A 24,503-nucleotide genomic window follows, 5' to 3' on the forward strand; every position below is an offset into this window, starting at 1 on the left:
ATGTTATGTGTTTGGATTACCTGTCACAATCTATTACAGGCAGGGCTTGCCTCCATTTGGAGCAGAGCTGCTGCTTAAAAACATCTAAGGCTATCATGAGAGGGGGTAAACAAAGCAACACACTAATGGCTTGTCTCAAATCAACAAAAGCAAAAAAAAAAAACAGGCAAACTTATTTAACAGGGATAACGAGGAGGATGAAAGGAAACATTGCGCTCTTTGTGATGCGTTGGAATTCGCCGTGTAGGGCTTTATAATGTGGACACCATCCGGGATGAGAACTAGCTGCTTTCGTCTTCCTCTCTCCTGCTAAAGGTTTCGGCATTAACATGTCATAATCCAGACATCTCTCACAGCCGGGGCGATAAAGACAAGAGAATAGTTCTGCCTTCTTCTGAGGAAATACCATTCAAACACTGATTTATTCATTCAGCGTTCTCCACTGAGGCACAGAGAACAAGATACAAAGACATTTTGATTGATATCTATCCCTCTTTCTGAACGGCGCCTGCAGTTAAAGAGTTTTGCTCTGGCTGCAGGACACATAATTAAGATACCAGTGGTGTATTAAGGAATTAAGTTGCATGGCCAGGGTGATTCTACAGCCAATATGATAGGAGAAGAAAAGTCACAGATGGAAACAGTAAAGCACTTTTAAAACTAATTAAGCACTTCATTTCTTATGTAATTTCAGGCCTCAAATATCTTTGACTTCTACTGTTGATACTGTTCAGAAGAAGAGAAATGGTGACAGAAATGGCAGTGAAATGGCAGGAAAGGAACTAAGGATGTCTGATACTTTGATACTAAGTCAATGCCAGAATTCTGAAAACGTGACAGTACTCATTTTTGAGACCAACGGTGCCCCGGGGATGATAGAAAACCTGTTTGGGACGCAGTAAACTCACTATCTACGCATACAGGGGACACACCCTATTCTTTCCTGATAATACTACATTGCAAACAACAAATGTGTGTTGAAACCAGCAGGACGAGAGCTGGTTAACATTAGCTGCTTGTTAGCAGCACGGTCCTGCACGTGGGGCTAACAGCTGACATTAACAGGAGGTGCCATTAGGGCTGGGAGATGGAGAAAATGAAATATCTCCATATCTTTGATCAAATACTTCGATATCGACATCGCAACGGTATATAGGACGGTCTAGACCTGCTCTATATGAAAAGTGTCTCGAGATAACTTCTGTTATGATTTGACGCTATATAAAAATAAATTGAACTGAATTGTAAGGTTGACTATCGGTATATATATATAATAATCATCGGTAATGTGGATATAATGACTAAGTGGGTAAAGGCAAATAATAGAACGGCCTGGTCAGCTCAGAGAAATGCATCACTTTACTGTAACGCAGCCTTTAAAACCAGGAAAAGACATCACTTATGCCATATTACCATATCCAAACATCTAAGACAATATCTAGTCTCATATCATGATATGGATATAATATCGATATATGGCCAGCCCTAGGTGCCATTGATGAACACTATGATGTGTTTAAGCTCTATATATTGTTTTACAATTGAAAGGTGCTCATGGAATAGTTGGGCTCATTAGCATGAGCACAAATAACCCTGCTGGTTTGAATGTTTAGAAAAATGATAAAGTGGCTGTATGTATGAAGTGAAATGTGTGAGAGGCATCATTATAAAAATGTCTCTCACATTTCATTTCCACAATCTGGCTTCAAATCCCCACCTCACCATCTGTGTTGCCAGTTTCCCCTGCCTCCATAATGTGCGTACGCATGGGTCACAGTTTCCGTACAGGTGTGCACATTCTCCCGTCAACTTTGTTTTTATAGATCACAGCTTTTGCATGGGAAGTGGCGTACGTATATTTCAGGCCCTGTTTTGTGCATATGCAATGGTTATACTTGAGACCCCTGGTATTATAAAAGTGAGGCTGGCAGAGCCCCGGTGAAAACATGACCTTTGTAATTTAACTCAAAGTGATCTGGGACTTCATAAAATGAACAATAGCAGATTTGTGGATGTTTGGGGATCTAATGATTTGCTGCACAGATTTCTAATATGAGAAGTGCATTTTGTTGATGGCTTATTCAATGTATAACTGCTCAGCCTATTCTAAATGTGTTAAGAGAAAGCAGCTCTGCTGATTGGCTTAGCCTAACATTCCTCTCGGTTGAATGAAATCCAGAGCTGGAACTGTCGTTGCACTGCACCTTTCAAATATTTGTATTACTACGAGAGGTAGTTTACATCGAGGTCATAACACCACATGAAGACATATAGAGCTAATCCACCAGGATGCAGTCTTCTATGTATACAGTTTGTATGGGAAGAGCGATGAATTTACACGCATCGCATAACTTATTTAAATGACGTCTGTCTCTAGACTTACAAAGGAAGCATTCATTTAGGATAAAAAAGTGGTCAGATCAAGAGAGGGGCTTGGAAGGAATGTGAAGCACTTGGAGGATTTCACAGCAGAGGTCAATTGCTGAGAGTGTCGGTCAGATCGCAGAGGCCAGATATCCCGGGAGGGACTAACGCCTGTGGGTATTATGGCCAGCAAGGCAGAGAAAAGTGACCAGGCTCCACCAATAGGTGTCAGCCTTCTATCCTTCCTGCATTAGAGCTCTGAGAGTTGAAGAAAGTGTGTTTATGTGTGGGTCCTCGAGTCAGGGTGGTTGGCTCCAGGCAGCATCTGGAGCTGGACGCTTTCTGCAGTTGGCTACAACTCAAATGGACACACAGTTTTGCTGGACTCGGTACATGAACTCAGTGGAGAGCTCGGGGCCATCTTTGCTTTCTGTGCCGACTCTTCGAGAGATACTGACAACCAAGAACATTTAATACAATAACACTTTCCCTCACCTGATAATCAAATGAGTTCACCGTTGGAGGAGGAGGGAAGGAACCAGGGGATGTCGAGAAGCCAGTTGACTCTCCCGCAGGTGGTGGAGGGGGAGGGTAGTCCGCTGGGATGGACACACACAGATACACACCAAGAGAAACAAAAACAGCTTATTAAATACTTCCCCTTTTTTCCTACATTCAAACTGTCACAATTCTAAAAGAACAGACAATGCACTACTGAATTAACACGCAATAGAACTTATTTGTATCAGTTTATGTACATTCTCAATAACTAATGTGACGGGTGCAGAAAACAATAAGAAACAAAAACTAACGAAACAGTTCAAAAACATTTGGTAAAAATCTCTGGATGAAGTGAACCATATCAACTCCTTCACATAACGAGAGTGGACAGTTCACATGATGCTCTGTGTGCTCATGGTTATATTACACAGGAAGATTAAATGAGGTTACTGTGTATATACGTATGTGAATGGATCTGCTTGAGTTCCTGCATGACGATGTGTGGAGAATGTGAACACACACATCCCTGTGCACCCACGTCCATCCATTCAAAAAAACATAGATATGAAAGTGACATTTTGTGTGTGTGATGTTGTGTAGAAGTGTGTAACATACAGAGCAGTATATTGTAAAACTTACCCTTTTGTATTTGTGGAAACTACAACAAATAAAGAAAACGGGTATGAATGGGTAAAGATCAAAAGAGTCCTTTCCAGCTGTAGATATGATGTTGGCTACCATAGCCACAAAAGCTGGAGTTTTACAACTTAATATCAGGGCTGTCAAAGGTAATACCATTAATTCATTTTAACGCTACTAATTTCTTTAACGCATTAACACAACTTGCAACATTTAGATTGTAGCGGGCTCAGTGTTAAAGCTGGAGTGACGATTCTGGTATTATATGAAACTAAAAAACCTAATGAATCCATCGGTACCAACCATCTCATACTAGCTTGTAGTGAAGGAGGATACATCACACTCCATACTAAATTTTGGCGAGGTAAAACTGTCATGGCCATTTTCAAAGGAGTCCCTTGACCTCTGACCTCCAGATCAGTGAATGTAAATGGGTTCTATGGGTACCCACGAGTCTCCCCTTTACAGACATGCCCACTTTATGATAATCACATGCAGTTTGGGGCAAGTCATAGTCAAGTCAGCACACTGACACACTGACAGCTGTTGGTTGTCTGTTGGGCTGCAGTTTGACATGTTATGATTGGAGCATATTGTTTTATGCTAAATGCAGTACCTGTGAGGGTTTCTGGATCAATATCTGGCATTGTTTTGTGTCTTTAATTGATTTACAATAATAAATATATACATACATTTGCATAAAATAGCATATTTGTCCACTACCATGTTAATAAGAGTATTAAATACTTGACAAGTTTCCCATTAATGTTCATTTTGAACTGATAATAAAATGTGCAATTAATTTGCAATTAATCACGATTAACTATCGGCAATCAAGCGATTAATCGCAATTAAATGTTTTAATTGATTGACAGCCCTCCTTCAGTTAGAAATAAAGTCCGCTAACGCCAATAAACAACCAGCCCTACCACAACTCAGACTCGGATCAACATCAGCCAACATTACTGCCAAGCATGTGAAATATACAGTGATGGGGGGGGGGTTTCAGGTGTCACTGTTAACAAGCAATTTCTGATTCTTACATAGAGTCCCTTTAAGTTTAACAGTGCCAAATGCGAGGTTGGGAGCATTTCCATTGCCTATTGCCGTGACGGCTGAGCCGGCGGCTCAAAACTAACAGCACTAACAGTGAAAACAAGACAACACTGCTGACAGAGCTAACAATGTTAATCTGGGGGTAACCGGAGGGTAGGCCCTACACTTCCGCAACAGCACCGTCGGTCGGGACGGCGTTATCAGCTGTAACCGCCGTATGAGAGCAGTGCAGAGCGGCAACCGTGAGCTAGCAAGGGGGGCACGCTCACAGCCCGGCTATGTCAACAAAGTAAGGAGAAACTCGGATTAGGACACACAGAGGGAGAGAGACTTCATTCTCTACTCAGGTAGACATTACTCCTCTATATCTTTACATAGACAACAGTTGTTTGCTGCTCTATTAATTCTCTGAATATCATAGAGCACCTTAAGAACATATAATACTGTATGTGTGCATATTTTGTACCGTGTCATTTACCATTCAGGTCCTGCAAACACTCATCAGGATCTGATTGATATTTATGACATTAAAACACAGTGAACCAAGATATCCAGTTGTCTGAAAGATACAATGCACCATTTGTTTAAACCAGCATCCGTACAAAATGCTGAGAAATTAGAATTAATCATAAAAATGTGTCAAATTTTTGAACCGTAAAATCCAACCAGATATTCGAAAGAGAGAGAGAGAGAGAGAGAGAGAGAGAGAGAGAGTGAACGAGAGAGAGAAATGGAGCTTCGTCATCCCACGTCAATGGATTGACACACATTATTGGAGCAATTTGGTTAACTAAGAAGTACTAATCTGGAGTAAGCGTGTGTTTCTTTTCCCGGAGATTGGAAATGTAAATGTTGTGTTACAAATGGGTTGGACTAGGTGTTTGTTCTGCCAGAGGAGGAGGAACAAGCCAAATTTGTAGTTCTAAAGTCCACGCTAATCCAAGGATTGCATCCAACCACATGTTTCAGACAGGATAAGGAGTTACGTGCCAAATTAAATTTTGATTTGGCTTCTCTTGGCACCGGATTTAAGACTGAATCATTTGACCATGTACTTCTAAGTACCAAACCAGACATGAGCTTTGCAAATTAAAGGCTTTTATGAGACGTAATGGGAATTTGTTCCAATGCTAAGACTTTGATGAGTCCTGTTCAGAAATTCCATTTGCTTTCCATGGCTTTTATCTGTTTTCATTAGAATCTAATTGATGTCATCAATGTAGTTTATCCAAGGCAGCTGACCAAATTAATTAAGCGTGGTTCACAGTTGCCTTGACAAAACAGCCGAAAGAAGAAGAAGAAGAAGAAGAAAAAAAGGAAGACAGGGAGATAATGCAGCATGGTTAAAATTGGACACGTGTCTGCATCTTGAGCATTACAACATTTCAGAAATTGTGAGCATTGCATTAAACATTCCCTCTGGGTGCTTGAGGGCCTCCATGTGAATTGTTTATATAATAACCTTGTGACCTCCGCTGAAACTCCAGAGTGTAACAGCTCCTCTAAACCTATGGGAGAGGAAATAAAATATGCTGCTCGACAACAAGGTTCTGCCCCAGTCCCTCCCTCCCCTCCCGCTCCAGCACCGATCCTTTTTGCCAGAATGGAAGTCACTTGTAACTTGTGGCTTACAGAGAATTAAAACATTAACTCTCATGTACATTTCTCTCGAACATCAAAGATGTTTTGGATTTCTCATTTCAGGAAACACAAGAGTTGTAAATGTTACAGAGACGCATGTTTTATTGAAAAGGTCTTCTGGATGTGGAGCGGTGGAAAGCAAAGACTTGGAGCTGGAACATGGGTCATTAAGCATCTTTGCTGAAAGGATCTTTCCTCCCCTCAACCTTATTTTTCAAGCATCTGTAAATATGCCAGTCATTCAGGAGTGAAATGTGTTAATGTGCTAATGTAAAACACAATCACTAGTAGTGTTTGTATTCCCTGTAATCCTTCCAAGTTCTCTTATAAACGCCTGCACTCAACCTTGAAGTTGTTTTATGGCTGATTCAGGGTCAGCAAAAAAACAGTGGTTTAATAGAAGCCTTTTCAATTAGGTGGCATGTAATGTTACAGCTTATTTCCAGAATTTAACATTCTACTATAAAAGGAATTATCTGACTTTGAAAATACATCACTGGTGATCAAAAGATCTTTACATTTGTACTAGGGCTGTCAAAGTTAACACGATAATAACGTGTTAACGCAAAGTTGCTTTAATGCCACTAATTTCTTTAACGCAACTTGCGATGTTTAGGTTGTTGCAGGGTCAGTTTTAAAGCTACAGGGAAGATGCTGGTATTACATGAAACTAGAAAACTAGAAACTATAACAACATTGGTACCAATCATGTCATAACTTGTAAGTAAGGAGGCTAAATAACGCTCCAAACGTACACTAAATTTTGGTGAGGAAAACCTGGCATGGCCATTTTAAGGGGGTCCCTTGACCTCTGACCTCAAGATATCTGAATGAAAATGGGTTCTATGGGTACCCACGAGTCTCCCCTTTACAGACATGCTCACTTTATGATAATCACATGCAGTTTCAACACAGTAACTCACACTGGCAATGTGTACAAATCTAAATAGCTGTGGATGAACAATTATCACACAGCAAAACAAACCAAACAATTAAAGCTGCAACCGAAAGGTGCAAGCTGAGTTATGTTTACATTCAACGTTATTCACCAAAATGCACTTGCACATTGCACCACTTCTTTGCATGTTAACGGCGTCGCGTGTGTGCTTCTACATGTGCATCCTCATGCATGATGCAAACAACACGGGGGGCAGCCCACTCGTAAAAATATTACACCATAGCACTACTGGTGGTCAAAAATTCCAGGATATCTTTAATTATCAATTTGATGCTTTTGTCTTCAGTTAATGTTATTGATATTTAAACAACAATTTCTCTATGTAGGCGACTTAAAGACTGGTCTAAAAAAAAGAGAGTGAGGCAAGAGGAAAGAAACTAATTGTTTCAATGTGGATCCATATTAAAGCAAAAAAAGAAACTTTAACAAACATGGTGGTTGTTCAGAGTCTGACGAAATGGGTGAAAATCTGACAAAAAAAATCTAAATACTGAAGAAACTTATTTTCCCAAAATAAAAGAAAAGAAAAAAATAAAATGTCCAGTGCAAACGCAAACACTTTTAATAATAGGTCATCTGTGTTTTCTCGCCACTTCTCTTTCTTTTACCAGCATTATTTTATGTCCTCATCAAAAGAGGACCTTCTTTCCTCTCAACTACAGTGAAACCGTGACACAATATCTGGGGGAAAAACTCTTAGAATTGTGACAGTCTGTAGGAACTGAAAGGGATGACCCTCATTCATAGGTTAGGGTGAAAAAGATGCAAATAGATACACAAGAAAACAAAGAAAAAGACAGAAATAGCATTTAAGCCTGTTTCAAACCAATCAGTACGAGTCGAGGCAAAAACCGTCACTGGCTTCCCACCATTAAAGGGGAACACCACCTAAATTAAGAATTCAAATATGTTATTTCCATGGTTTAGGAAAGTTCAGTCAATATATCTGAACATGAGCTCCTCTTTCTCAAAGCCCGAAAATAGAGAAGTCTGGAGCTGCTCCATAGACAATGAATAGGAGACTAATTTCATGGACCCACAGAATGTTTGTTTTCTTTTTTATACAAAATGAATGATACAAATGAGCTTTATTCTATTGTAGTGTTGTTAGTTGTGAAAGAAGGAATGTACCTATATAATCAGAACGTTCCCCTGGGTGCTCTCAGTGTCTTTTACAACAGAGATTCTCAATCTTTTTTCAGCCAAGGACCCGTTACAAGATAGAGAATATACCGGGGACTCCCTTATGTACTGGATGTCCCTTGGAATAATTTGACGCAGCCTATTTTTTTACACTACTATAGTTATGAGAAAGAACAACACAAGAGAAATGTATTAGAAAGATATTAGACATGTATTAAACATATTTGCAGATTCTAAGAGTTATACATTTGTTAGATTAGAAAGTAATCAATGAACCACTACCAACCCAGTCGGCAGAAAACTTTGGTATTGTACATTTTTGCAAACCACAGGATACGTTGAATGTCAATGTTTCCAAACCAAAACAACGTTTCATAAGTACAATTCATATCAGCCTCGTATCACGCTGGCAGAAATGCACAATGCTACGTGGTTAACGTTGTGAAACGATTGGTTAGGTTTAGGCAACAAATCTACTTGGAAAGAAGATAATGGTTTGTGTTAAATAACGTAACAACGGAACGGAACTATGTCAATAAATAGCAAGTGCCCTTAGCAGACTTTCTTACATAACATTACGTAACAAGCATAACAAGGTTGCGTAAAACAAGGTTAATCGAAATATTATTCGTTTAACTATGAACCCTTTTGTAAAAAAAAAATAATTACATGATCATTTAAATGATTGAATTTGAAAACTTTTCACGCACCCCCAGGTAGAGTGCCACAAACCCCTGGGGGTCCCCGGACCCCACTTTGAGAATCATTGATCTAGAACATCTCTCCCTATTCATTAGGTCTATGGAGCAGGTCCAGACATGATACGCTATGATACCACAAGTTTGAGTTTTAGCTCTCTAGTTTTGGGATTTGGGAGAAAGCTGTTCAAATTTATTCATATTTTGTGGACTGTCTTAGACCATAGGAATAACATGTATGAATTTTGAAAATAGACGTAGTTCCCCTTTAAACGCAGCTAACTGTATTTATTGAAAAATATGACCAAGTCTCGGTCGTACCGCCAGCGGGACTCCAACCCTGGGTCTCTGCTGTAGTCCGTGGAAGCTTTATCCCATGTGCGTCACCTAATATTTCTGCTATTTCTAATAAATCTAAAACCAACACGTGTTTGAGCTTCCAAGCACTTTCTGTTCTGCAGGTTTGCACGGTGCTTACGCCGTCATGTTATGTCAAAGCAGTGTGAACCAGGCAGAGTGAGAACGGCTACTGTGCCGTGAATGAAGCTGGCTCCATTTGTGACAATAAGGAGTTGAAAGCTCCGAGTGAGCACTAATGAGAGAAGCAGCAGGAAGACCTACTTAATACGACAACTTCCCCTGTCTTTATTGAGCAATTACTTTTAAGTAGCTTCTTTGTGAACAAGGAATCCTAATCAGTGATTAACGTTATTTGAGAGGCCATAAGAGGTATAATTGGTTATCGGGATCCGGAGTATTGTTAAGGGGGAGATAAAAGGGTGGAGATGGATCCAGCTGTGACACTGGGACTAATATTAAACTTTGTTTTTCAATAAGAGACACATTTACAAACACTTCGAGTACTGTATATGACTAATGACTGACAACTTTGAATGAATGTGGACAGTAAATGCTTTGAAACTATGGATTTAGAGAATACTTTTCTGTAGGAAAAAAAGGTTGCAGATGAGTCCTTTTTAAATAGTGCTGCTCTTTGGTGGGGATTAGTATATTCTGTGAGGGCTGAAGTTTGAGCATATGTTTACAGATTTACATATATACAATATCGGCAGAGTTACACGTGTGTAAGCGCTGGCCATCTGGTCTTTAACGACTTAGGACAAAGCCCAGCACGACTGCCTTTCGCATAATTCATCCAACAGTTCAGTGAAGGAAAGTGTTTGCAAAAGAATGAGACGAGGAGATGAAACTGAAGGAACCTCAAACACAGCGAGAGTTTTGCCCATCACTATAAAAAAAAAGGGGAGACTCGTGGGTACCCATAGAACCCATTTTCATTCACATATCTGGAGGTCAGAGGTCAAGGGACCCCTGTGAAAATGGCCATGCCAGTTTTTCCTTAGTTTCATATGATATCTGTACCTTTACTCTAGCTCTAAAACTGAACCCGGTGCATCCTCTGAAAGACAGTAAAGTCGGGGTCTCAGAGGGTTAGAAAAAAAAAAGAAAGAAATCTACAGTACCTGACCCCTAAAATCTAATTTGTTCATTTTTTACATCTGCACAGACTTAATCTGTATTCAAAATATAAGAAAATCAGAGAAGTGGCTTTACTTTATGCAGTAGCAAAAATACTGAATCCCTTTCAGACAAAGTGTTTTAAGTCCTGGGTGTCAGTCCACATGCTTTATCTCCACACAGCCGTTCCAAATGTGCTGTGGCGGAGGTTGAGTGCACATTGTTTTGACATAATTATGGAGCCGTTTTATTCCATCTTCCGCTGGAGAAGAGCAGCTGAGCCCTGCTCTTAATTAGCATGATATGTATAGAGGAGTGATTTATGACTTCATTTGGTTTAGAGATGGAAGGGAGGGATTTGAGGTCTTTGGAGATATACTTGTTTTAAGTGTAAAGGAGCAGACCGAAATTGGCTTCTGCTACTCTGAGAAGAATTCCCACGGGAGGAGAAATTCAGATCGGGAACAATAGACGGATTATGTTTTTGTATGAAAGCAAAGAAACAAATACAGAGACTAGGTGAATGGTTTGAGAGCCGGAGTTGGCCTTTTTTCATCTTAAAGCTTGAAATGGGCTGAACAATTAGTGCCTCAGAATGTGATGTTAGGAAGGTTCGCTGATGAGTGAAAGCGTGATTCATCAAAGGCGGAGAGGGAAGCTTCGCTGTCATTTCTTATAAACAAAACAGAAGAGAGAGTAAATGAAGCCAGTCAAATGTCACAGCAGACAGTCGGCGCTGTGTAAACTCAGACAGTTTCATAAAAACCTTTGAAACGTTTCCAGGCAGCCTCGGCCCGCTGACAATCTACTGTAAGCCTACAGTTACAAGTGTCAAAGGGTATGTGGTTAACTCTGAACTTATATCCCATGCAGTGACCTATTCAAATTACCCATGCTAACACTAGTACAGTTCCACAGTGTAAATATTACGGTGACATTTAAACATAATTACCATCTAATGGAACCAGAAGGAGCATGTTACCAACAAGCATCTGTACGAGGGACTACCGAGGCAAAGTGACAAAGTGGCAGCCTGGAGAATGAGACTTCTCGGTCACTGCCAAAGACATCAAGAACTCCCAGCAAGCATGCTGATGCTGTGGGAACCAACGCACGGGCATCGATCACAGGGACGTCCCACACCAACACACATGGACGTACTGAGGAGAGATGCTGGACAGTGCTGGCGAGCTAGCCAGATGTATGGTGGACTGAGACAGCTGGAAGCTCCGCTGAAAAGCCCGTCTGAGGACGACCCAATGATGATGATACTTCAGTTTATTTAATAGGTTTCTTAATCTCTTTGATGGGGAACACTTTTCATTATCAACTGTACCAACTATCAAATAGCTTAAGATCATATATAGATATAAAAACTGTTAATGCAATAAAATATGATTTAGTAGGGGTGGGAATCCCCAGAGGCCCCGCGATGCGATACGATACGATACGATATTACCACAATACTTAAGTCACGATACGATCTTTTACGATACGGTTTTAAACATTTTTGTGATATGTATATGAGTATTGCGATAAGATATATTGGGATTTATCACCTTTTTTCAACGAACAGCATTTTTCTTCCCAGCGAGTTACAATCACATTTTACTGATGTGTTCCGTTGTCACCATAACAACTAACAATCACCATTTTCTTCTGTACAACTCAAATGAATCAAAAACTGTTCAATGTCCGTTCTACTCCCATGGTTATGAGTTTATGAAAAAATTATGAGATACTGGTACTGATGTCATTATTTGAGAATTTAATTTTAAAAAATCCAAAACAAATTTATACCAGCCATGTCTAAATTGTTTTGGATTTTTTAAAATTAAATTCTGATTATATGTTTAACTTATATATATACCATTCATTACAAACTATGTGTTGTCTCATGATCATAATGAAACTTTATGGCAGAGCAGTTAATGCAATCAAGTAGAACAAGAACACTTTTTCCTGTGCGCAAATTAAGTTTTTGAAATCTTACTCAGCATTAGAACTTCCTTTAATTATGTAGAAACCACTTTGAAAGAACAGACAGGATATGAAGAAAAATATTTTCACAAGGCTATAACCCTTTAGATAGCACTACGATTTAGAGAAGTGAAACATCTCATTATGGCTGCAATAACAGATGAAATGTTATACAATGTAGAAAAAAGTTCTACACTGTAAAAAGTATCACAGGAACAAAGAAAACCTATAAACTTTGAAGCAAAGATTAAAAGAATTACACAGTTCACTTTTAGACACACACTGCAGGAAAAATACAACAAGTAGTTAAGGTATGTGTTCCACTTAGATAAAAGTGTCCTTTGTATACGCTCAGAGCGTGAGCCTGTGGGTTCTGTGGGGACAATGACACACACATTGGTGGATTTCCTGTAAATTCTCCTGGTGACACCCATGAGGGACTCTGACATAACAACCGGTAGTCAGTTTGCCTCTGGCCAGTCAAGCAGGGAGGAATAAAAACAGCTTATGCACATGTTCAACACTTTTGAACTGCTCTGAGCAAACAATTAGCGGGTTTCTGCTAAACTTAGTGCGAGAAGTTTGATCAAAAACAGCATTTCTCGGATGTTTTCAACTTTCCCTATGATTATCTCACTACAAAAACTCATTAACCTTCATAATCAACAGCACATACCATGAGAAATAACACCACAAAATGACTTCAGCATTCATTTATGTGGTTTTGGTTATGTGGTATAATATTGAATCGTATCGAGATTGTGACCCAATACGGTGTATCGTATCGTGAGCTGAGTGAACTGCACATCCTGTATGAGTATGTGACAAACAAAACTCTTGAATCTTAAATCTCGTCACACGTCGGGGTGTGCGATATGACGATATTTGATCGTGAACGATTAAAATGTCTCTTCGATCTGCCTTTACAGCGAGATCGTAGAACCGTGCTACAGTGTACATTCTATCAGTTGTAGTTGCTGGTAGTTTCAAGTTAGCGGCGCGCTTCAGTACAGCGGCTCTTTGTTTCCTAGTTTGGTGCTTATTTGTGTGAATGCTGGATTTGCTCGTTGAGTTTTGTCAGGCAAGTATGTGTATAGTCGTCAAGACTTAATCAACGTCGGATTACAGCACAGTACTGCCGTTATAAGCGACTTTCAAAGGACGCACAACATACCGGCGGACATCTCCAGTTCACCGGGGTCTACATCGATTGTTATTGGCTCTGAGAAGCAACGCAGGCGGCGTAGAGAGAGGAAGCAGAAATGGGGATGCCGGGCGGGGCTGCTGGCTAGGCTAAAGAAACATCCACACAAACCCCCGCTACCAAGCATCTTTCTCTCTACAGCCAGTGCTTGAGGTGAAAAGATAAGTAGTGCAGGTACTCCCCTTATTTAGGTTGGTGTGTGTATCGGCCGGTATCCGCAATCTCTTGCGACTTATTCCTAGTCATTGATTATTTCTTTAAGCATGTTAAACTGTGTCAGTCATAATTAGCTGTGATTTTATTGTTATACATACTTGGGCTATGCATCTTCTTCTTGCATTGGTATCTCCTATAGTCGGCCTATTATACTCCAATAATATTCCAACTGGAACGTTATAGGGTTAAGGTGGTGTGTTTGTAGTGTTAATAGTTGAAGTGTCTTTCTGTGTTATTTGTAGCCTACAGCATCACTCACTCATATATTATAGGATGTCTATTAATCTGGAATGATCAGCAGCCAGCCTGACAGGCAGGTATACAAGCAGAGCTGAGGTGTGTGAGCTCTTCATTCAGTGTCCCAGTCAGGATGCTCCTACAGATTATGCAGCAGGATAAAAAAACATATTATCAATTTCTACAGTGAATAAAAGGTACTAGGAGATATTGGGTTTGGGGGTCCTCCCCAAAGAAAATTTGAAGGTTTTTGACTTAAATTCTGACGAAATTTTGGACCATTATTATTACTAGTTAAATTATTATTTTTATTATTTATCATAGCCTTCGTCTGAACATTTAATTATTCTGGAAATGTTTGTCCTGTAAAATCATATTCTATGAATCAGAAGAGCAGATTCAGAAAACTTTTACATAATGTTTCATTAATTATATTTGTTCACAAATAAAAAAAAAAAAAGAATTATGACGAACAGTCCACTAATTATTTTACAAAAAAGACATGAATATTGTATTGATAAATTACAGAATGTTCATACTGAAGTGTGCAGAATTGCACACTTGATTAAAATCTGTTTGGCCTGAATGATCTGTTATTTTTTTTCCTTATGTTTTATTAGCTTATAGGGCTGGATTTTTTTTTAATGGAGAAATTAGTTTGGTTGTAATGTTCAGTAACTTGCAAAATTGTCTTTAAAACCAGCTTGAAAAAAAATTGTGATATGATGTATTTCCCATATTGCCCTCTCTTAGTCACATCCCTAATATTATCATTTGAAATCAATTAACAACACAAAACAATGACAGATATTGATCCAGAAACCCTCACAGGTACTGCATTCAGCATAAAACAATATGCTCATATCATAAGATGGCAAACTGCAGCCCAACAGGCAACAACAGCTGTCAGTGTGTCAGTGTGCTGACTTGACTATGACTTGCCCCAAACTGCATGTGATTATCATAAAGTGGGCATGTCTGTAGAGGGGAGACTCGTGGGTACCCATAAAACCCATTTACATTCACTGATCTGGAGGTCAGATATGGAGCGTGATTTAACCTCTTTCACGACAAGCTAGTATAACATGGTTGGTATCAATGGATTCCTCAGGTTTTCTAGTTCCATATGATGTCAGTATCTTCCTTCTAGCTTTAAAACTGAGCCTGCTACAAAATCGAAAGTTGTGTTAATGCACAATAGTGCAAGGCAGCGGCTTGAGAGATCTCTCAACATATCGATTAGAGCGTCATGTACATGTAAAGGGCAATATAAAAGCAGTCTGTTTCAGGAATATGATCTCTGTTTAACACTGAAACAGAGAAGTCCCAGAGATCCCTGAGATCCCTGAGCAGACGCCAACTCCTCATCAACATGTGCTGATCTATGCAGACAGCTGCACACAAATCCAATGACATGTGTACAAAACATTTTACCCATTTTTCTATGACTTTTGATAAAACATAAAAGGATGTCAAGGTAGAAAGTAAGCTATTAGCATAAAATAGGGATGTGAGGTCTCTTTGTTACAAGAGCAAGGCCAGTTTTTACCATAATGCATTGGTGCACCTGTTACCTCCGGCATCTGCCAATAACATGAAGGCTTTTTTGAGCCAAAGCTTGACAGCATACAATAAAAGACACACTGTTGTCAATACGTTTGCAACCTAACTGAACCTAATATGTTTTAGAAAGGTAGTTTTTGTTGCGGGGCTATTGCACTGGATTGCATTACCTTGTACAGTTATTCATGGTGTTTTGTCCACCTCTTCTACAGTGTGTTGCAGAGCTGCTCCTGATCTAATCGCACAACTATTACATTCATATCAGTGTACTGTTAAAACTTGCAAAAATAAAGAGAAAAAAGTTCAAAATGTTGCAGCAAAGAGCATGAAAGAACTGGAGCACTGACTTCCCTATGCAAGAAGCAATCAAGCCTGACCTTCCTACAGTACATGCACCATATGAGATCAACTTAAACCCCAAAATCTGATCTGTTATAAGGAATTTTGAGTGACTGTCTGAGACCTACAGTATATGTCGTTCATTTCCTCCTGCTGGGGCTTTAATCAGAACAAGTTCTCCCTAAAAAAAATCTGAGGGCTAACTGTGCACCGCCCTGTCTGCACCGGCTTCTTTGTCCGCACAATAAACATGGCCCCAGACTGCTCATTCCAGCCCTGACGCTGGCCCCCGCTAGACAAAGGGACAGCGAGGCACTGTGCCAAATTGACTTGTCCCTAATTTTTATGCTAATCCTCAATTTCACATCAGACAGTCCCCACGTTTGATATAAAAGATATTAAATAAATAAATAAAGAGGGACCCAGATAATCTTTTCATAAAGACGTCTTATCCGTTGACAAGTGGAGATGTCTGCAGATGGCTTTCCATATGTGCATGTTCAAAATGCTGACAACAACCAATCACCAGTTAATGTTAATGTAACGTTAATGTAACGCCCATTTTTTATCAGTTCAAACTGTACTTTAAAGGGGGATTTGTCAAGTATTTAATACTCTTATCAATATGGGAGTGGAAAAATATGCTGCTTTATACAAATGCATGTACTGTATATATTTATTAATGGAAATCAAATACCACCTCCAAACAATGACAAATATTGTCCAGAAACCTTCAGGTACTGCATTTAGCATAAAAAAAATGCTCAAATTAGAAGCAGTGGACCAGTAACAATAGATTTCTTAGGTTTTTTAGTTTCATATGATGCCAGTATCTTCACTTTAGCTTTAAAACTGAGCCGCTACAACCTAATAATTAAAACTTGCGTAAACCTGAAGTATAGGCAGAATATTTTTGGCATCATAGGGCAAAAATTCCATAATAACTTTTCAGCATATTGTAATTCAAGTGTTCTGAGAGAAAACTAGACTTTCAGGCTTTAAAAAAATCTAGCCTGTGACGCGAGATTTTGGCCAATCACAGGTCATTTCAGAGAGAGCGTTCCTATTGGCTGTTAATTTAACGGAAGCAGCTGTCAATCCCTCCTAAACTCCAATCAAACGGTCAAACTAGGCAGCGCTGATCAAATATGAATCAATATTGTGTTACTGTAATGCCTATTTCTCCCCTCAGATGTTTTTCAGACACATCTTGTAGTGCACTGGCGGTGCTTGGTATTTCCTCAACTGATCTCAACATGGCGGCTGGGTCACAAACTTTCTCATTTTACAGCTAAACAGTACACTACAAGATATTTCTGAAAACATTTTATGCAAGAAATAGGCATTACAGTAACAGAATATTGAATCAAATTTGATAAGTGCTGCGAGTGATTGACAGCTGCTCAGAGACGGCAAGGCTCCAGATCGGTTCTGATTGGCTGTTTTCCTCCGGTCTGTGAAATCCTGCAGATGCCTTTTGGAGCATCGGAGGACACCGGAGGACACCGGAGGACACCGGAGGACACCGGAGGACACAATTTCTTTCAGATTATCTGTCAAGATATAGTGACCGTTTCATAAAAATAACTTTTTTAAATCATATTTGCTCCTTATTTTTATTGTTATTCTATTAGGCTCTAGTGTTAATATTACTTCTTATACACTTTATATTTATTTCTCTGTTCTGTGTTTTTTATTCTTATGTTGTAATTTTTGAGCAATCGGTATTAATAAAGATCTTTCTCATCTCATCTCATCTCTCTTATGACTATTTTGGTCATGGGTTTTATACACTTTCCATAATAAAACATCTAAAAGCAAAAATGCTCTCAGATGGGGGACACTGACACACAATCGTATCAAATGGGGGTGGGTGGTTTAATCTGCAACAGTTTAGAAGTGACAAAGTTTGGGAACCACTGTATTAGGTCTCCACTGTATTAGGTCTCCGGATATATACTGTCTTTGTGGAACAAGCCAAACTATGTACACCTAAGGCCAAATTTACTAAATGAACAAGATGGCATGATGTTTGTTTTTTCCTCAGTGGGCAGAGCTCAAACAGGAGCCGTCTAAGAACAATTTTTACCAAACTAACATCTGGAGTACCAGACAGGTCCATCACTCAAACCACAAACCCCCCCAGACTGCACTGTTTTCGACCTGACAGTGTGCTCGCTGAATTTCATAACCGTTTCCCCTGTTTTGAAATCTAGGGCTCTCAGGGGGGGCTGAGGGGTAGAGGTTCAGATAATGTTCACAATACAACACATATACCAGATGGGGAGGTGGGACATACAGTACATGGCTGGATGATGTCTTCTAAGTGTCATGTTCTACCTTTACTTTTTAACAACTACTGGTGTCCGAAAATATTGAGTATCGCAATATTATGTTTTGTGATACTGTACCGATTCTCAAAAACACTAACGGTTTTCAATTAATAGTTTACATGCAAAGATAAACTAATGAATATATATATATATATATATATATATATATATATATACAGACGTAGGCAAAGTTGTTGGTAACGTTCCGTTAAAGAGAGAAAAACCCACAATGGTCACTGAAATAACTTGAAACTGACAAAAGTAATAATAAATAAAAATTCACTGAAAATTAACTAATGAAAATCAGATATTGTTTTTGAATTATGGTTCAGCAGAATAATTTAAAAAAACAAACTAATGAAACTGGCCTAGACAAAAATGATGGTAACATTAACTTAATATTTTGTTGCACAACCTTTTGAGGCAATCACTGCAATCAAGTATGAGCCTTGAGGCTAAACAAAAAAAAAAAAAAAATTGTGGAAGATTTGTGTATGAATTTGAAATTTGAAATTTATATATGTTTGAAAATTTGAGTGTTATTAGTGTAACACAAATGTGATGTTGTATATAGTATGTATGTGATAAATTAATGTACATGATTTCGGACCCCAGGAAGACTAGCTGGTGCTATTGGTATCAGCTAATGGGGATCCTTTTTAAATAAATAAATAAATAAATAAGTGATTTCTGTAACTCTCAATGAGACTTCTGCACCTGTCGACAGGTATGTTGGCCCACTCCTCGTGAGCAAACTGCTCCAGCTGTCTCAGGTTTGAAGGGTGCCTTCTCCAGACAGCATGTTTCAGCTCCTTCCACAGATGTTCAATAGGATTTAGATCCGGGCTCATAGAAGGCCACTTCAGAATAGTCCAATGTTTTGTTCTTAGCCATTCTTGGGTGTTTTTAGCTGTGTTTTGGGTCATTATCCTGTTTGAGGACCCATGACCTGCAACTGAGACCAAGCTTTCTGACACTGGGCAGCACATTTCGCTCCAGAATGCCTTGATAGTCTTGAGATTTCATTGCACCCTGCACAGATTCAAGACACCCTGTGCCAGATGCAACAAAGCAGCCCCATAACATAACCGAGCCTCCTCCATGTTTCACATTAGGTACAGTGTTCTTTTCTTTGGATGCTTCATCTCTTCGTCTGTGAACATAGAGCTGATGTGACTTGCCAAAAAGCTCCAGTTTTGTCTCATCTGTCCAAAGGACATTCTCCCAGAAGCTTTGTGGCTTGTCAATATGCATTTTGGAAAATTCCAGTCTCGCTTTTTTATGATTTGGTGTCCTCCTCGGTTGTCTTCCATTAAGTCCACTTTGGCTCAAACAGTGACGGATGGTGCGATCTGACACTGATGTACCTTGACCTTGGAGTTCACCTCTAATCTCTTTGGAAGTTGTTCTGGGCTCTTTGGTTACCATTCATATTATCCGTCTCTTCAATATGTCATCAATTTTCCTCTTGCGGCCACGTCCAGGGAGGTTGGCTACAGTCCCATGGACCTTAAACTTCTGAATAATATGTGCAGCTGTAGTCACAGGAACGTCAAGCTGCTTGGAGATGGTCTTATAGCCTTTACCTTTAACATGAAGGTCTATAATGTTCTTTCTGATCTCCTGAGACAACTCTCTCCTTAGCTTTCTGTGGTCCATGTTCAGTGTGGTACACACCATGACACCAAACAGCACAGTGACTACTTTTCACCCTTTAAATAGGCAGACTGACTGATTACAAGTTTGAAGACATCTGTGATGCTAATTACAGGACACACCTTAGTTTAATATGTCCCTATGGTCAAATTATTTTCAATCTTTTCTAGGGATACCATCATTTTTGTCTAGGCCAGTTTCATCAGTTTGTTTTTTAAAATGATTCTGTTGAACCACAATTCAAAAGCAACAGCTGATTTTCATTAGTTAATTTTCAGTAAATTTTTATTTATTATTACTTTTGTCAGTTTCAAGTTATTTCAGTGACCATTGTGGGTTTTTCTCTCTTTAACGGAACGTTACCAACAACTTTGCCTACGTCTGTATATGTATATCTATATATATATATGTATATATATATAGATATACACATAACTATATATACATATATAGATATGTATACATATCTATATATATCTATATATAAATATATATAGATATATATACATATACATATACATATATATACATATATACACGGTATATACCGTGTATATATATATATATATATATATATTTCTTTTTTTAAATGAAAAAAATATAATAAATAATAATAATAAAAAGAATATAGATGTAACTCTTTAAAGTTGTGTATTGTTTTCCTATAAATTACTACGGTTACTTTGAGCATATACAAAAATGCCTGCCTGTAAAAGGCCTGTAGGTAACACTGAGTAGGTGTCTTCATTTTGCAGTTTTATTTATCACCAATGACTCCAAAAGATTTTAAATTACATTATTCTCTTATTATTCTCAGCAGCATAAGAGATTAGTTTATCTTCATTTGTAGCAATCATCCTATTATTGTGTTTCTTAGGTTCAAAAAGGCTTGTGCTTATTATTATGAACACTAAAATATCCCCATGTAAACCTAAAAATCAAACACATTTTACATCTTTACTTACTTGTCTCAACACCAGAAGTCTTAATTTAGAAAATATAAAAAGAATCTCTCTCAGTTGTCTCGCTGTGGAGTCATATCCGTCTCATGTAAAACAGATACAGAGTTCTGCTCTGTAGAGCACAGCTTCTGTGTTTGCTAAACTTCATTCTACATTATCTTAAATAATCTGTGCCTGATAGGTAAATCTTAATGATTCCCGACTGTAATCCTGTTGCAATGGAACAAAGACTAATTAAATAAGTTACATTAAAACTCTATTAGTAAATGTGTTAATTGCATATTAACCTGGAGTATGAGAACCTTTTTCATACAAACAAACCATCAGCTCCCAAGAGGAGCAAAAAAAAGCAGACATCACAAGGCTTCCTGGACTCACACATGACTGCAAACCACAGTCTTCACACTGTTTGTGCATTAGAAATTAGACATGCAACAAGAACTCTGTCACAATTCTAAGATGTGAGTGTATGCAGGAAGCACAACTCCATCAAAAAATGTGCAATTATTGCAAGGCCTTACGGCTCCACTCGATGTATGTACAGAGGCAAAAAGGTAGAAAGATCAGGTCTCTAACAAAGTATTAGAGTTCCTGATGAGTTGTGATATTAGGGGTGGGGGAAAAAAACAATACAGCATAGTATCGTAATATTTTGCGTGGCAATATTGTATCGATACACGGACGTCAACTATTGATCTTTTATTTTTAGGGCTATCAAAGTTACACTAATTTGTTTTAATGGCACTAATTTCTTTAACACATTAACACAACTTGCGATATTGGGTGTAGAGTAAAGATACTGGCATATCATATGAAACTAGAAAAACCTGAGGAATCCATTGATACCAACCATGTTATACTAGCTTGTCGCGAAAGAGGTTAAATCCCGCTCCATATCTGACCTCCAGATCAGTGAATGTAAATGGGTTCTCTGGGTACCCACGAGTCTCCCCTTTACAGACATGCCCACTTTATGATAATCACATGCAGTTTGGGGCAAGTCATAGTCAAGTCAGCACACCGACACACTGACAGCTGTTGTTGCCTGTTGGGCTGCAGTTTGACATGTTATGATTTGAGCATATTGTTTTATGCTAAATGCAGTACCTGTGAGGGTTTCTGGACAATATCTGTCATTGTTTTGTGTTGTTAATTGATTTACAATAATAAATATATATACATTTGCATAAAGCAGCATATTTGCCCACTCCCATGTTGATAAATACTTGACAAATCTCCCTTTAAGGTGCATTTTGAACAGATTAATCGCAAATTAATCATGGACAATCATGTCATAACTCGTGATTAAATATTGTAATCGATTTACAGCCCTATTTATTAAATAAACTATTAACCTTGGCCCGCCAGCATGCCCTGCTAGAGTGAACTATAGCTGGTATCATATGAAACTAGAAAACCTAGTAATTGATTGGTACCAACCGTGTAATGTTAGCTTCTTGGGAAAAACGATGAATAACATTCCAAAGTTACGCAAAAGGAAAAACTGGCATGGCCATTTTCAAAGGGGTCCCTTGACCTCTGACCTCAAGATATGACAATGAAAACTTTGAAATGAACAAAATGAAAAACTTATCTTATTAGAAGAAACAGATGTTGACAAACTGCATAATTTGCAGTTGAGAAAAGGTAATAGATCGCAAAATATTGCATTAAAATCGCATATAAGATCGTATCGTGACTTAAAGTGGCAGTAGGCAGTATATTTTTGGCATCATTGGGCAAAAATGCCATAATAACCTTTCAGCATATTGTAATTCAAGTGTTCTGAGAGAAAAGTAGACTTCTGCTCCTCCTCATGGCTCTGTTTTCAGGCTTTAGAACATCTAGCCCGTGACGGGAGACTTTGACCACTCACATTTCATTGAGAGAGCGTTCCTATTGGCTCTGCTCCGGTCATGTGACCGGAACTTGGCGTTCCTTCACCAGATTTCACAATGGCGACTTTATCATTTTACAGCTAAACCGTGCACTACAAGATGATTCTGAAAACATTTGAGGAGAGAAATAGACATTACAGTAACAGAATATTGATTCATATTTGATCAGCGCTGCCTAGTTTGACCATTTGATCGGAGTTTGCGAGTGATTGACAGACGACCTCAGATCAGCTCTTACTGCTTGTTTTCCTCCGGTCTGTGAAATCTTGCAGATGCCGTTAGTAGCAACGGAGGACACCGAGGCACAGGATTTTTTTCAGGTTACCTGTTTCATGCACTACTGTCACGATATAGTGACCGTGATATCAGTCAGAGTCTGAGCTGCCACATACGGTCGATCCATACTTTGATAGAAAAAGCTTAATAACGTGACTTAAAAATTCCCTTTGCATTCAATCGGAGCATATCCGATGCTCTGAAACAAGTGCCAAAAGTACAACCATACGATCCATGCTGCAATGAACTAGAATTATACTTAGATGTAAGGGTTGACGATCAATGTTACTATGGCAATAGAATGCTCTCTGGCATCATTGAGTATGTTTCAGTGCCTTGTTACACTCCTATTCTCCAGCTCTGTTTGTACATTATTTACTGCCCCTCTCTGTTTTGCAGGTGATGGTGAAAGCTTTGCTGAGGTCTGTTCACGGTCCAGATTCAGCATACTGTAGACCGGAGTCACATCTTTTATCAATGAGCTTTATAGGATTGTAAAAATATAGCATATTAGACCTATGGAAACCATTACTAAACAGCACTGCTATCTGGCAAATAATGGGTGAAAAAATTTATATAATTCTTAAATAAATAGCTTAGATATTAATTGTGTCTTTAACAATTGTGTTTTGTAAGAGAATTAACAGTAGCTCAGTAGCTGTTTTAAAGTGAAAATAGTTAGACATTTAAAGTTGGGGTTTTGTCTGCTGGAGACTGTACGGCTACTCACAATCAATACCATGACATTGCTACTCAAGTTCACTCATTCCTGAGGGAAAGCTGCACAGTTCATTGTTGAGAAAAATACATCATTTAAGCAGAAGTGGGACATGACTGCATGTAGACTGGTACTAAAAGTGGAGAGGGCAACATAAAATATGTTTGACGTCAGCAAAGTCAGATATCTGTAAATGTAGTAGATTGTGGAGAGTTTGGGCCCAGTCTGACCTGGCTGGAAAAACGATGAAGATGCGACTTTGAGACACAAATGACATACTAAAGACAAACTCCAGCCAGTGGGGGAAAGAAACAATACTTTTCTTGATTTGTTCCCGTTTCAGATAGTATCTAAAGTGGCAGTATAAAGGTTTGGTGTTTCTCCTGTGTTGTTACCTGCAGTGTTAGAGTGGGCGGGCTCTCCCATTTGTTTGTAAGGGTTGAACTTGGGCTTGGGTGCGACCACAGGGGCAAATTTCTTGGGTGCCTGCTGCTGGGAGACGGAGATGCTTGCACTGCCCAATGTAGTCTCCATCCTGGCAGCCACCTGTCCCGTCTGGTCGTTACTGTTCGCTGGGTTCCACATGGTTCTGATGAGGAAAAACAAAACTTATTAAGCTTGGACCTGAATTCAAATTCAAGG

General features: G+C 38.9%; 1 protein-coding gene across 8 annotated transcripts in view; it reads right to left on the bottom strand.

Moving 5' to 3' along the window:
- LOC119488874 (LIM domain containing preferred translocation partner in lipoma) overlaps positions 1-24,503 on the bottom strand; it is a 234,748-nt gene that overhangs the window by 122,479 nt on the left and 87,766 nt on the right. For all 8 annotated transcript variants that reach the window (XM_037770845.1, XM_037770844.1, XM_037770850.1 and 5 more), the window contains 2 exons: positions 24,257-24,450; positions 2,860-2,963 (listed from right to left, as the gene is read on the bottom strand). In XM_037770845.1, coding sequence (XP_037626773.1) covers positions 2,860-2,963; positions 24,257-24,446 — 294 coding nt within the window. In that variant the 5' untranslated portion in view covers positions 24,447-24,450. The remainder of the gene's footprint in view (positions 1-2,859; positions 2,964-24,256; positions 24,451-24,503) is intronic.

This window comes from Sebastes umbrosus, chromosome 5, assembly GCF_015220745.1.
Source record: "Sebastes umbrosus isolate fSebUmb1 chromosome 5, fSebUmb1.pri, whole genome shotgun sequence".
NCBI lineage: Eukaryota > Metazoa > Chordata > Actinopteri > Perciformes > Sebastidae > Sebastes > Sebastes umbrosus.